Here is a 15,780-nt window from a genome sequence, read left to right on the forward strand (position 1 = left end):
AAGGCATCTGTTGTTGGCTTTACGGATGCAGAGTATATTGGTCATGTGGATTGTAGGAAGTCCACTTCTGGGTATGTGTTTACTTTCACAGGAGGAGCAGTCTCTTGGATCTCCAGGCTACAAAAGTGTATTGCATTGTCTACTACAGAGGTAGAGTATGTGGCTGCCACTAAGGCATGCAAGGAGGCTTTATGGCTTTCACGTCTGGTGGGAGAGCTTGGCATCACAGAGTTACCTATTCTCCATTGTGATAGTTAGAGTGCTATCATACTAGCACGGAATCTTGTTTTTCATGCAAAGACAAAGCACATACAGGTGAAGTACCACTTCATTAGAGATGTACTTGACAGCAAGAGCATTGAGCTTGTTAAAGTATATACAGATGATAATCCTGTAGATCTTCTCACAAAGGGACTTCTAGCAAAACGGTTTGCTCATTGCCGACAGATGATGGGAGTTAGATAGATATATGTATTTCAGCTTTGTACATACCTAGACTTAGTTGATTCTTTTCTGCTCTTAAAGCACATTGCCTTTAGGTGGGAAGTTGTTGGGAATAAAGACTCTTGTACCTTTAAATGTGCTTAGGTGTGAATACACCCTTAGCACTTGTACTTACACATATATATCTATCTAAAAACCTAAAGATACATGCTCGTCATTGTATCTAAAAACGTGCACACTCTCTGATCTGCTCTCTCTTACTCTCTTTGTCTCTCCACGACTAAGGAACACCTCCTGTCTCGATCCTTGTGCATAACCCATCACTATAAAGGCATTGTGCACTGAAATCAGCACTTGAAATTTGTGGAATTGATAGGGATTTCAGATGCCAAGCCATCCATTGTGAATTGTAGCAACATTTGGCCAGTTGGTGGTTCCATTTGTGCAATTCTTGGATGAAAATCAAGGGGCAATTGGCTCAAATTGCTTGTTGATTATATGTATGGCGAGGGGCTTTTGGATCGGCAAAGGAGATTGTGGAATCTCAACTTGTATTCAATCCATTAGCAATTAAAGTTAAATTAGTATTGAAAGGGGTGTCAATTTTAGGGCCAACCAACTTCAACATGTGCAAACACCCATAAAATCTTTGTTTTGTTGTAAATGGCCCTGAACGGTGGAAATTAGCTACATCTTCACGATAGGACTGTAAATGGTCCGCTTGTGTCATATGGAATAGTAGAGCGTAGAAATCTACGTTTCTCAGAATGAGATGCATTATCGCTGCTTAATTCCATCTTAGTATATCTAAAGACATGATTGTTGTAATTGCTTAGCTGAATATAGTTTCAGCACTAGAGCAATGCTTCTGACCTTCAACTAGGTGCCATAGATCCACCAAGTCAAGGGAATTGATGGTATTTGAGCAATGGAACCTTGAAACTAGACTTCCTCTTTGGATAGGGTGGTAAATAACTTGATCAAGCACTAATTACGGCAAGTAAACAAATCACATAAACAAAAAATGCACACTTAACCACTTTGATCTTGGACAATGGACAGTCTCTTGGCCCTAAAACTAGAGCCGCTTGTGGTATTTCTTTAGCTTTTATTGCAATGAATCGAGTACAATTGAGATTCTTTGATTTCCTCTGCTAATCCAAGTGTCTCTTGTTGTCAAAACTAACGAGCAAACCTTCAAACCAAATTTTCCCTTGGTTTTCTTAGGGATTGGCCTTCACCCTACTCCTTGAAATGATGGTCTCTTGATCTCCTTTAAATTCTTTAATTTCAGTTGTTGAAATTCATGTCGTAGGCACTCAATTTTGAGCATGTATCTGAAGATGGTTGTCGAGCCCTAATTTTTGTTGTAAATTAGGGTTTACAACAAAGATTTTCAAATGATGACTCAAATTATTGGATTTTGGTGAGAGAACTTGAGAGACGGCTATAGGATGAGAGAGAATGCTGTTGAGAGAAAAACAGAGTTTCATCTGGAGAAAGGTTGAAAAATTTTTGTCCTGCTCAAACGGCCTTGAAAGTTGTCACTACATCTTGTATGTTGTCACTTGCACTAGGACCTTTGGGCTGTTGCCACCTGCACTTGGAGGGCTCCTAATTGCCGTCACCTGTTGTGGCTACATATCATATTAGCAACATCTCCTTGTTCTCTATCAATCGCTTCCTCTCTCACAATGGCTGGAATAGATTTTTAATGTCCCCTAAAAATCGTTTTTTTAACTTGTATGAATAAATTTTGCAAAGTGGTAGCTTTTCATCCCATTTTTTAGCTTATTAAATTAATTTTCAGAATATTAATTAAAAAACTAATTTAATAAGTATTCTAGTGTCCCAAAAATTAATTTCACTAGCCAATAATTAAATTGGCCAGGCCAATTTGTCTTCCAACTATCCTCAAGCTGTTATTGACCTTTAGATTAACACTAATTAATTAATTAATACCTAGTGTCTAATGTCACCACTGACATTAGTGGCCAATAAATTGGTCTAGGTCCACATCTGACACCAAGTATCTCCTAGTAGATGTTAGGTATAACTCATTAGAACTTTTGCCTTTGACACCACTATCTCGATCTTGGGTGCCACATCGTGAAAGAATTAACGTGTACCTCACATGTGCAAGTCACATTTGCACATTTGATTAACTTTTAATCAAATGCTAAGCTCAACAATAAAATTTCATGTCCTTGTGACAATAACTATTGCCTCTATAGTCTTGGCTTGGGCAGCTAACATGGACCCATTGATTGAGGAAAGATAACCATTGCCTTCGTAGTCTTGGTAGGACTTGGGCAATTGACGTGTACCCATTAACTGATGCCTTGGTTGCTTTGGGGTGGGATCTCTCATGGGAAACTGGGGTGAGCTTTGCTTGGCAATTCCTTTGGACTCCACTTTTGACTTGGAGAGGGGGTGTTAAGCCAAAAAATGTGCATTACATGTTAAACCTTTCATTAGCCCATTAGACAGCCCCCAAATTCAAATGCACTTAGTGTGCTTTAGTGTTCCATAAACAAACTCCCTTGCTTTTGGTTGGTTCCATCTCTATAAATAGAGTGTATGTTAGGTCACTTGCATTCCTTGTCAGCTGTTTTACCCTTGCTGCTTGCCTTGCACCTATTCTTCATCATCACATTGCTGCTAGCTCATTGCCTGCTGCTGCCCTCTCTTTTCTAGCTGTTGTCATGGACATCCTTCAGCTGCCCTTCCATTTGCAGGGGACTGAGTTTGTCTTCAGCCAGCTGTTGCCATTTTCCAGCCTGCTGCCACGGTCATCCTCAGCTGTTACCTGTCATCTTGGAGGCTCCTATAGGCCATGTTTAATCCCAGCTTGCTGATGTCATCATCATCTGCCTTGGCATGACCTGATCAGCCTGCGTTTTGCTGTCTAAAGCACACCCAATTGCCAGCCCCACACTGCATCTGTCAGACAACCTCCTCAACATCTTCAGCAGTTGTTTTGTCTTCTCCAGCTGCCGCCCTAGTGATTTGCTCTCCTGAGGAAAGCTCCATTTTGCAGTAGATCAGACTCCACTATTGTCACGTTGCTTATGGTGGACCATCCTGCTTTGATTAACTCCTGTAGGCTGTGTTTTTGCTGCCTGCATACTCCTACATCAGATTCAGCTCCCATTGGTGGTTTTTGGACTTGAGATCCATCTTTGGTGGATGAGGCACTCTGACACCTTCCTCAGCTTGCTTTCATGAGATCCTTGGGCCATTGGACAGCTCTGCCCTTGAGCATTCTGTACACTCAATGTTCACTGTGTTTCAGTTGTGGCCATACACGCAATGTTCTCTTTTGCAGATGGTAGCATATCTCCACATCATGGCTGTACAGGCTCATTGTTCAAGTTCATTGCATTTCTAAGGCGACACATTTTATCAGCTAGCTGACTTGTATTTTTGGCCTTCATTGATGTTGGTCAACCTGGTCTTTATCTTGCATCATTACTATTTATAGGCTGCCTCTCCTCCATCTCATTCATCTCATACATGCACATTGCATCTAGTGCCTTGGTATACGGTTCTGTTTCCCAAGTTCGTTACTTTTGAGTTCAGGTGTTCTTGTTCAGTTCTTTGTGTTTACAATAGGTCTTTCTTTTTGCTTCTGTCGCTCCACATCATTCTGTCAAATACATGGGGGTTAGGATTTATATACAAAGATGGTGCACAATCATAGTCTGCTAGAATTACTTAGGGCCATGTCTCATCTAATTGGAGAGAATAGGTAGAAAGTGGTGTGAGCTGGAGTATATAAGTTTGCATTTCTAGGACAAGTGAGTTAGCATATGATTTTCTGAAATCCAGCATTGTATTAGGATGCACTTATTTTGTGAGAAATACGTACAAAGGTCTGGTGTATGGATCTCAATCATGTTATCACTTCTCTCTTTTCCGAATTGTACTATCTGTACCAAAACAGGGAGGTGGAAAATTCAGCATGTGGTTTTTCTCTTAATATATGAGTCATACTTGGAATGTGTGTTTATTGTATTGTAATAAAATATGCTCTGTCATTTGGCAGTTTGAAGACTTGCAAGAATGCTATTTGCACAAGAGGCGGCGGATGTGTTCTCGCCAATGGCCTGGGCAATCGGATAACTCAAGTAAAGATCAGAATAATCATGTGAGAGAGGGTAGCAGCGGTGGCCTGGAGGACTTTCAAAGCATACTGAATGCTTTCACTCGCTATAGGTTCTACACTGATACAATTATCTGATCATTGTTGAAGCTCTGCTATGAGGAAGTTATTTTGAATGTGTGGAAAATATGAGCAGACTGACATGATTACCATCTTCTTCTTGTTCTTTGTTGGCAGTCGGTTAAAGGTCTTGGCAGAAGTTCGACAAGGTGATCTTTTTCACTCTTCTAACATCGTCTCTAGGTATTTTCCTTTGCTTCCCTGCTGAATTCTCTATGGTGTTAAGCAGATTTTGTGCTTGAGCATTATTTGATGTTTAATAAAAAACATTTGCAGCATAGAGTTTGATCGTGATGATAAGCTGTTTGCAACTGCTGGAGTCTCAAGGCGCATTAAAATATTTGAATTTGCTACGGTAAAAAACTTATTCATATCATTCAAATGCACACAGTGACTCTTTATTATTCTATGCTTAAAACCATTTGACTGAAGATACAGGAAAGCTAAAATATAATCGGGGTAAGCCTCATTGAAGATATAGTAGTTAGAATGCTATTTGGTCCTCAACAATGCAATTGTGTTAAGTGGATATGCCCATGAAGGCAGCAATACTAAACCTGTTAGTCTTAATTCTTTCTTTTTCTAGGTTGTGTGTGGGAATATGGCTGCTGGTTTAAGGGTTGAAACCATATGATGTGAACAGCATGCAGGCCTGATTTGTATTTTGTTTTCATTACTAGTGAGACGTGTTCTGTTTGAAGGTCTGCATTTGTGACACCACAAGCTTTGCAACACTGGTTCATCCTCACTGACATATGTATGCAACATCTGAACTCATGTATCTATTTATGAGCACAATGAGAGAGTAGCATGAATTTGCATAACAGCAGCAATCATCTATGTGTAGACCGTCTTGTCATTGAGGAAGCACCAAGTTTTTAAGCTTGCCATCTCACTTGCCATTGTGTTGTGGAATGACCAAACTTTAGTCATCCAATTCCTTCTCAGCCCTGTAGCAGTGCAGCATGAGAAATGCTACACCTGTAGAGACTAGCTTCTGTTTACTCCTGAAAATGATGTGGACTTGTTAATGATTCACCTAATGCAGATTATTGGATATCTTGTTTATATGTGCAGCACTCAGTATGTAGTATCCAAAGTGAGCAGATTCATGCATAGGCTAAGGATGAAGAATTGGCAGCCAGTGAAACCTGTTTGCCATTACCAAAAAGGAACCTAAAGTTTGGGGCTGGTTTACTTTGGATGCTCTTGTGCCTTGCATGCTTTTCAAATTAGTGATTAGAGAAGATGTTATGACATCAATGTATCTATTACCAATGAGAGTAGTTTCTTAGGCAGCGTGTCATGCATTTTAAAGCCCAGCAAGAATATTTTGATTGCGACTGCATTTATAGATCCACATGTGGAACATTATCTGTTACACATACCAACATTGAAAAATAAGTCACATAGGAACTCCATGTTTTGGACTCACAAAAGTACAATGTGCTCTAACCTCAGGTTAGGGACTGATCTCATGCTGGAGGAATCGATTTGACTTATGTGTTTATGCAGATAACCCAGCAGATATTATTGGAAAGGTTCACTTCAGAAACCAGCTAAGGCCTTTGCATTTTCAGTTATCTGTGATACATTTCAGATAGATTTAGATTGTTCTATTGGGCTTGTTTTTCTGTTGGCTTATAATATTTAGCGCATTCAAGGCTTAGATAGTATAAAGTTTTGAGCCGAAGTATACTTCCCTTTTCAGCTCACTTGTCACCTGACTCATAACAAAAGATGCTTTTTTACATGGATGTACAAGCTAACTCAAAGTGTGTCATCTGTAGCTTTTACCGAGAAAAGTCATGGTAGTAGTAGTTTGCTTTTTGAATCTGTTTAGATGCAAGTTATAATTTTGTTTTTAGTTTTTTCTCACTCCCCCTGAGAGCCATGGGGTCTTCTTGACAGGTAGTGAATGATCAAGCAGAGATGCACTACCCTGTTGTTGAAATGCCTACCAGATCAAAGCTGAGCTGTCTTAGTTGGAACAAATACATCAAGAATCAAATAGCCAGCAGTGATTATGAAGGCATTGTGACAGTTTGGGATGTCGACACACGGCAGGTGAACTTCCACTTTATTGACAGAGTAAAAAACCAGAGTGATTTTACAATTAATTGAGTGTGATTTTCTCCTTTGATGGTGTATATTGTTGTCATTTTATACGCATTTGTGGGTTTCAAGGCCTGTTGTATAACCTGCCCCTTCTGAAAAGAAAGCTTCTAGTTCATAAAGTGCCCAAAGGGCTAGAGGGTCCACCTAGACAGGTGAAAAAGAAAACTCCCTCATGTGATAAGAACTGAAAAGAAAGGTGAAATTTTTGGTGCTACCCTCAAGAGAGGGCAGCTACCTGGTACTTCTTTTTTTATCCTTGTGATCTCCTACCCTCTGACTCTACTGTACCAGCCATTCTACCTGCAAAATTATGAAGTGAGCCAATTGTGTCATGAAGTGTCTAGTAGCTCTAATAGTTTGGCTGCCTGGAACGTCCCAATTGCCTAATGCTAAACCTGAGGGCATACTCCATGCCAAGGTTGGTTCCGGCCATGGGAGATGACCTTGGGCCCACCCTCTAATTTTTTTGGTCTTGAAAGATGTGCAGTCTTTCTACAGAAATTTTTCATCAGAGTGCTTCTTTGGAAGTTTCAAAATAATGATAGTTGAAGAGATGATGTAAGGTGTATGAAGCTCTCTATGGTTGAAAACCTGGCACTTCAGAACTTAGGACTTCGTGCAGAAGACACTGCTTGCATGTCTTGTGTCACAGTAGCGATGCAAAGTGTTGGGCTTGCATTCTTTTCATTGTTATTATTTTGTTGTTATGTCTCTAACAATTGTTTTGGTTCAGAGTATAATGGAATATGAAGAACATGAGAAGCGGGCCTGGAGTGTTGACTTTAGCCGAACTGATCCTTCAATGCTCGTCTCTGGAAGTGACGATGGGAAGGTACCTAGTTAAATGGTTCTCTCATCTTAATTTTTCAGTTACTTCAACATAGTTTGGCAGGTAAGTTTTTGTTTGTTTTGAGTTTGCAGGTAAAAGTATGGTGCACAAAACAGGAGACAAGTGTTCTTGATATCGATATGAAAGCCAATATATGCTGTGTTAAGTACAACCCTGGATCCAGCCATTATGTGGCGGTATGTTTCATGCCATGTACTCCCTTGGCGGAGAATTTAAAAATGCCATGTTTCATCTTTCTTGGTATGAATGACAGGATGCTAGACAGAAAGATATCGCTCAGATTTTATGACTTTAAGAGCTACACCCCAAGATCATGAGCCATAATCAAGTGAAGGATAATTTATTGTTGTACAGTATGAATACTTATATTTAAAATCACCTGGATGCCACGTTAGCATTTTTTGTATTATTTTATTGCTGCTTATGGCCAGCATCAGGTTGGCTAGTTTTGCTGATTTTCAGCTATATATAGCTGGTCACTTAGTTGGGGTAGTCGTTCACTTTTTTGTCTCATAGGTGCTTGGCCAGGTGGCTGCAGTCTTGTCCATCTCTGTCGTGGACAGCAGGTTGCATACTCTCCATCTCCACTACTATCTCCATCACCGTCACCATCACCATCTTCATCACTGTTGAAGGTGCTGTCATCATTATTTAGCTTGATCCGATGCACTCATCGACGCATTGGGTTGCATGTGGGGACTGATCAGTCATTGTATTTAGCCTTCTTCTTTGTTTAGTGCAGATTATTCTTCTCTTCCTCCTTTCTCCTCTTCTCTCCTTTTCTCTTCAAGTTCGTGATTCTCTTAAGTTGCACACTCTCACAAGAACCTTGCTAGGCAAGCTATGAAGCCACTCTTACTTAGTTCTCGGCATAGGTCTTTCTAGACATTGAAGTGGTGTGAAAGTTCTCAAAGTCATTTTCCCTTTGATAATTCTTGTTTTTGATTGATGAGCTTTCCAAACAAGGGCCTAGGTTTCTTCAATGAGTATTTAGCTCTAATACCATGTAAAAGAAATATTGTTTACAAATCACAAACACAATTATATGACAAAACATAAATTGATAAAAGAACTTAGTAGGGCTAGGGTAACTCAAAGACAATGACCACATGAAGGTTCATGAATGAATAATGAATAAATACAATGCTCAATGCAATAGATGCACTATGCAAGGTGAATATTGAACTTGGAACCGTGTTATCTCTAGGACCGAGGCAAAGAGTATGAGCTGGAGAGTGTTGTACTCTGATGGACCCCAAAACGTAGGAGACAGCCTCCGAATGATGTTTGGCAGCAACAAATGGAGATCAGGGAAGTTTGGATTAGTGCTTGACAAAGTTGGTTAGCTCGAATGGAAGGTGGCTGGCTGAAAAATAGTTAGAATATGTGGATGAAAATAGCTGGAATGGAAACATAGCCTGCAATGATGATTTAGTAGGCTGGACTGCAAGCGCAAATCAGTTGATGATGTCAGCAGTAAACACAACCAGATCTGGAGTGAGGAGCAGTAGAGGCAACAGTTGGAGAAGTGAAAATGCAAGCTATAACAGGTGGAACGGCAAAAATGCAGCCTATTGGGTGAAGGAGGAGGCTGATCGGCAGTTGCCAACAAGAGGGGTGTGTTTGGAAGTTGGCGCCAAGAGTAAACAACAACTTGAATTGAGTTATCCATTGTAGACGAGGTGTGGACAGCAGAGAAAGGTGCCAACAATCTGCAAAAGAGGAGTTGCCTGAGTGGTGGGCAGCCTGTCTATTTATAGAAGTGTGGATCCTCCCAATTTATGGTTTGGCTTATGGTTCATAGACACTCTATGAATGCACACCCTTTAATGAAACTTTGGGAATTATTGAGTTTTGCGGTTGTAATTTTATAATGCATTTTCAAGCTTAACACATATTTGGGTCCTTCGTACTTGCATATAGATGAGGCTTGATTTCCCCACCTCCACCACCCTCTCATACTCTCTAGTATTGGAGAGCCTTGAGGGATGGCTTGTATGACCACAACTAATAGGTGGCAAAGGAGGCCTGCATGGCCTTTCCCTCCCCTTTGGAAGATGAGTCCTTTCGAGCCATGGTCTTTGCCTTTGTCGTAGGGTTTGAATTAGATCCGGAGTTAGATGAGGATGATGACTCATGGGAGGAATCTATATCTCACTTCTTCTTCTTCTCCTTCTTCTTCTGCAATGTTTCTAGATCCTTTCAATCCTCCTGGAGATGTCTTTCTTACCACCGTGATAACCGCGTGCCTTCATCTTATTCTTCTTGTCACCTTGTGTGAAGCTACAAAAGCCTTCCTTTTAGCTACCATAGTGAGATGGAAACCTTTGCTATAATTGTAAAGATGCCTCATACTCTAGTAACATAGAGGACATATGGTCAAAGCTGTTGGGTGTTGCTCATATTTGAGCTCGTAAAGTGTTGACCACACCATCAAACTCTGGGGAAAGTTTGAAGAGCACAGTCCCCACAAGATGGTGAAGGTTGGGATCACGTGCGGAAGCTGATTTGTATTTGTCACTTGAAGAAGAAAAGACTGGATCATATCCATGGGTTGGAACTTCGAAGTGTATAGGTGACCATAGAGGATCACAACTTGCATGATTGGTTGAGCCTTGTACAACATCTATAACTTCTCTTGTACTCTTGAAATTGTCATGCAAGAGGTAACTGTTGGAAGGACCTCTTTGGAGATGCATATGAGACAAGCAGAATAGGCATGAGCACCATCTGCTTCCCAAGGAAGAACTACCACCTTGTAGTTGTTTCGGTCCTAATATGCTAGAATACGGTTGGGTATCTGAGGAGACAGAATAGCACCTCAAATAACATTCCAGGTGCTTTTGCACAAACCAAGCGTTCATCACGGCACTCCAGGTGAGATAGTCAGAGCCTTTAAGCTAATCATCACTTGAACAACAAGGAGGTGTCATTGTATAGGATAGGAGGAGAAGATGAAGTAGAGAGAATTGCTAGACTTAGCCCAATAAGTACTTTGCAAGAGTTCACATAGTGTAAAGAAGAGTCGATCAAACAAAATGACTGCTGCAAACAGAGAGAAGAGATCAAACAGGAGAATCCAAACCAGTTGCAGCCAACAAATGAGTAAACACAAAGCTTGCAGCCACCAAAGCAGGAATTAAGCCTGAAAATTTTGTCAACCCATCTGTAAGTACCAAGGTGAAGGTGAACACAAACCTGAGCAGCAAAAAACAACACCAAAACTCCTAACATGAATGTATTATGTCAGAATACAGTGTAGCGACGGAAACTTGCTAATCTGCTGTAATAGATTGCACAAACACAAGAGGAAAGAAAGTTTTGCAAATAACAAAAGAAGGCAGAAGAGATATGCTTGAGAAATGGAACCTAGATTCCATATACTAAGACAAGAGATAGTACAAACTCGGACAGTGAGTCACTGACTGAGGACAATGGCTCCCTCTCTCTAATAGAACTTGCAGGTATGGCGTAATGCTGAATGAGATGGAGGGAGCACTGGCCTATAAATAGGCTTAGAATATGCATAGGTTGGCCAGCCCAAAAATATTTCCCATTATAATTCCAGTCAGCCATAAAATGATGGTGCCTAAAATATATGGGCTGCCATTCGGGCAATAATACAAGAAATGTCCACTAAGTGGGCCCATATACACACGGGCTAACTAATCTGCTAACACTAAGATGTGAGAGGGGATATTAGTGGTCATAGCTATTACCTAGTTGTGAGTGTATTATTGTTCAGCACAGAGCTTTATTGATTGTTGCATGGCCTGAGAACATTGCATGCAGGCCCAAATTCAAATTCTATAGCAAACACACATCAATAAATTTTAGAATTTATGTTAGTATGGAGCCCTACTCAGTTTTGATAAGCAAAAATTGTTCAGAAACACAGCCCTGATCTGATCTAAATGAGTAAGTCAATGCCAAATGAGAGAGAAAGTATCATAGCCATATGCTAATCAGATTTAGCAAAACTTTACTTTCCTAGGTCGTGTGATGCTGTCCAACTGATTACGTTTCATAATTTGGTGATCAAGATGCTCTTGGGCAGGTCATGATGCTGTTCCCCAGCTCTCCACAGCCAGGAATCTCATGTCTCTTGCCTCAGCTAGACTTTCTCTCAGTTTGCATGCAGCTTGGAATGGCTGTCTCAGCATGCAGCTCCAAATGGAAGGACAATTTTCATGTCCAATTTCACCTCTGGAGCAAATTCACAGCAATAAATTGTTCTCTTCTCTTCTAGAACTGATGTCTACCCACAAATAGAGGCATTTATTGTAGCATGGAGTCCTATGTTGAGCTAAAAAGTGCATCATACCTCGATTAACTCTTTATTATAGCCCCAAAACATGCTTATCACTAGAAGATTCATTAAGTGACTGCTTTCCTAGAGTGTTTGTGTCCCACATGCCAAACCTAATTTGGGAGGATCCACTCATCTGTAGATGGGCAAGCTGCTCACCACTCAGCCCTAACCCTGTTTGTAGATTGTTGGTGCCCTGTTCTCTACTCTCCACACCCCTTTCCGGCGAATATCTCAGTTCGAGTTTGCCCTCCATTAGCGAGGTGCCTACTACGAGCCCTCGTCCAGCTGTTGGCAACAGTTTGTAGCTCTCTATCTTTGCATTTGCTGTTCAGCTCCACTCTCCAACTGCTGGCAACTGATTTCTAGCCTTCGCCCACTAGTAGACATCCTTCCTAGGCTGTGTTTGTTGCTGTTTGATTTGTTCCTGCGTACGGTTTCAGCTTTCAGCCAGTCACCATCATCATCAGGTCAGTGTAGTGTCGCATTTGCAGTTTCGAGCTTGTCGCTTGTTTCTTTTTGGCACTTCTCTAGTTGCTGCCCATTGTTCGATCTGTTGTAGTCATATCTAGACTCTCCAGATTTGCGTTTGCTGTTGCCATACACATTTGGAGGCTATGCGCTGCATTTTGGGATCCATACAAAGTACAACACATTCTCCATTTCATATCCTTTGCCTTGGTCCTTCAAAGACATGGGAGTTTGAGGTTTGGTATTCACCTTGTATAGTGTGTTTGCTACATTGAGCATTGTATTCTTTCATTCATCTTTAGTGTTTATTGTCTTTGAGTTATTCTAATCCTATTGAATAGCTATTTTGGGGTCTTAACATTAGGAATGGTTTCTACCAAGTGGCTCCTTGTTTCATGCGATTGTATGTGATTAGTCTCAATTTGTTGTTGTTCCCCCCATTTCCCTTGTTATCATCCAAACATTGTATTTCACACTGAATCTTGTATATGCTATTGGATGTGTGTGCTTAACTCAAGTAGAACCAGCCATTGTTCCAAATTCTGCATTACAAAAGTAAAAGCCTAACAAACACTTCACAAAAGGCCTTATAAGATGAGCTCATCCACTGATGGTGTGCCTCTCAAGTAAAATCTCTCTGTGGAAATCTGACACCACTCTCACAACTCAGTTTGGTATTGTCAATCATCATCAATTTGTATCTGAGACCCAATGCACAGAGAAATGACTAATTACTTGTCTCGAAAGAGTCAAGTGAAGCTATAATTGAACTTGTTTACCAATAGGAGCACCCATCCATGAGGAGTCCAAATCATGAGAACTCATATGAAGCCTAATGTTCTGTTTCGTTCCCTCTGGATATTTTCACCTTCTACTGATGATATATGCAGCCTTCAGAGCAGATAGTTTTCAGACCTGGCATGGGTGTTTATTGCTAATTTCTAGGCACATCTGACAATGGCAATAAGGCCATGTTGAATATTAATATTGATCGTTTGTGTCTTACTTATGAGCTGTCAGGAATTTTAGTTTGATGTATTGTGCTCATGTGAGGCTTTCCTAACTAGAGTTCGTACTTTGTAATTTATTGTCCATGAAGTGGCGAAATTCAAAGGAAATTATTTTCTGATTTACAGGTTGATTCGGCTGACTATCACATTCATTACTATGACTTACAAAGTGCCCTTGGACATATTTTACAAGGCATAGGAAAACTGTTTCATAGGCAATGTTAAATATTAAATTGATGGTTTGTGTTTCACCTATGAGATGTCAGGGATTTTAGTTTGATGTATTCTGCTCATGTGAGGCTTTCCTAACTCAAGGCAATTATTTTCTGATTCATAGGTTGGTTCGGCTGACCATCACATCCATTACTATGACTTACGAAATAGCCACATGCCCGTGCACATATTTACAGGGCATAGGAAAGCTGTTTCATATGTGAAGTTTATCTCTCCTAATGAGCTTGCTTCAGCATCAACAGACAGTACACTACGTCTATGGGATGTGAAAGAAAACACACATGTAAGTTGCTTATTTTCAGCATGATTACAGTTCAATGTGGAAACCCTTTTTGAATGTCTAGTTCTGAACCCATAACCTCTTGGGATGTATGGGTAACAATGTAAATTTAATTGCATGTGCAAAATCCCATTACAGTATCCAGTCTTTTGAGTGTATCATTCAAGAAATAGGCAAAATTTGCACATACATGAAGCATATGCATATATTTCATACGTGACATGCATGCAGCACACGTGCATACTTGTGCATACATGACATCTGCATGTGGCACACATGCACACTTGTGCACACATGACATCTGCATGCAGCACACATTCTCACTTGTGCACACATGCACACTTCTACATATATGGCATTTGCATGCAGACATGGGTTTTGAACATAGCATCAATACGCATTCTTGACAAAATGTGGTTATGCATGAATGCCTTTTTTGTCATGCTAAAATCAGCAGTACTCTCCATGCTAGGCTCTATGTGTCAATGCACACGTTGAGAGGTGGTGTGTGAGGGCCTTTTTGCATATTGAAATATGTCATATGTTGCAATACACGTCTAGTGTCTGTGTTTGACTCTTGTCATTGCAATGCTAAATGTGTGTATTCACTAGAAAATTCCTCTATACTCGCCATTAGGGATTCTGTGTGTGTGTGTGTGTGTGTGTGTGTGTGCCTTCTCGAAAATTCCTGTATGGTGGGCATAACGAAGTATAATATTTTTTTTTGTCTGTGTTTTCATTGGACCTCTCATGTGCAGATAAGGACGTTGAAGGGCCATACCAATGAGAAGAACTTTGTGGGGCTCTCTGTAAATAATGAATATATTGCTTGTGGCAGTGAAACCAATGAAGTATTTGTTTACCACAAGGTACTGGTTTCTCATCTACCTGGAGCACCTTTAAGTAAGATTTAGCTAATTTCATGTTTTGAAGTCATGTTCTGAGTGGAGATGGATGATTTTTGCATTCAGGCAATTTCTAAGCCCGCAGCTTGGCATGGGTTTGGGACAGATCTCGATGATAGTGATGATGATACTTCTTACTTCATCAGTGCAGTTTGCTGGAAGAGTGAAAGTCCAACAATGTTAGCTGCCAACAGTCAAGGCACGATCAAGGTGCTTGTTTTGCATCCGTGATGGTCCTTTCACAATGCTGTACCTCCAATTTTGTCCTAACTTGTATGACACAAGATTATATCTCAAGCTCATGCCCAAAGCTATATTGACGAAGTGTCAAGCTGGGTATGTTAAGTTCAATCATTAACCACGTTGTACTATATACAGCCCTATGCCTGTAAGGGCATTGTAGAATGAACTATTCAAGCTTTGAAGGTGCATCAGATATTAGATGTAATGAACACTGATTTTCTGACCCACCATCTCAGATCTGTTGGGCATAAATTCTGAATTCAGGAATGTTGGTGCTTCTTTTTGTTTGATTCGTTTTCTGTTGATCCCCCTTTTCCCTGTTCTGTGATTATGCGATAACTATACTCGGTGGCGTAGTACTCAATGTATTTTCTGTAGTCAATTTATGATTTTTGAAGGAGCACTTGAGCTCTTTGATAGTATTTGCAGGTAACTGTTGTCATATGGTGGAAGCTTCCAATAGATTCAGGGTTTTGTGGTAGTGCGCAATGGGAGTGGAAGCATGAAAACAGAAATATTCAACAGAAAGAAAAGAAAGAACACTGAACACAAGAACAGAGAACTCAGTGATGCTTAAGAATGGGCACTGGAATCTGTAGATGACACGAGAACAATGTACAGCCTCAGGGGCACAGCCCTTGGTGACATTCTCCAGCACACCCAATTCCTCTCTCCACTAGATGCAAGATGA

At 40.5% G+C, this 15,780-nt stretch overlaps 1 protein-coding gene across 4 annotated transcripts in view; it reads left to right on the forward strand.

Annotated features, from left to right (window-relative positions):
- The window catches only part of COP1 (Transducin/WD40 repeat-like superfamily protein), a 37,971-nt gene extending 22,589 nt beyond the window's left edge, over positions 1 to 15,382 (forward strand). For 3 of the 4 annotated variants that reach the window (XM_087667356.1, XM_087667357.1, XM_087667358.1), the window contains 9 exons: positions 4,493 to 4,662; positions 4,787 to 4,852; positions 4,946 to 5,024; positions 6,581 to 6,736; positions 7,521 to 7,619; positions 7,709 to 7,813; positions 13,765 to 13,944; positions 14,700 to 14,810; positions 14,913 to 15,382. In XM_087667356.1, coding sequence (XP_087523482.1) covers positions 4,493 to 4,662; positions 4,787 to 4,852; positions 4,946 to 5,024; positions 6,581 to 6,736; positions 7,521 to 7,619; positions 7,709 to 7,813; positions 13,765 to 13,944; positions 14,700 to 14,810; positions 14,913 to 15,077 — 1,131 coding nt within the window. In that variant the 3' untranslated portion in view covers positions 15,078 to 15,382. The remainder of the gene's footprint in view (positions 1 to 4,492; positions 4,663 to 4,786; positions 4,853 to 4,945; positions 5,025 to 6,580; positions 6,737 to 7,520; positions 7,620 to 7,708; positions 7,814 to 13,764; positions 13,945 to 14,699; positions 14,811 to 14,912) is intronic. The other variant, XM_087667359.1, reaches the window with a different exon arrangement.
- The last annotated feature ends 398 nt before the right edge of the window (positions 15,383 to 15,780 follow it).

This window comes from Lygodium microphyllum, chromosome 25, assembly GCF_053477565.2.
Source record: "Lygodium microphyllum isolate KBCC chromosome 25, Lygodium_microphyllum_v1.1.10, whole genome shotgun sequence".
Classification (NCBI taxonomy): Eukaryota; Viridiplantae; Streptophyta; class Polypodiopsida; order Schizaeales; family Lygodiaceae; genus Lygodium; species Lygodium microphyllum.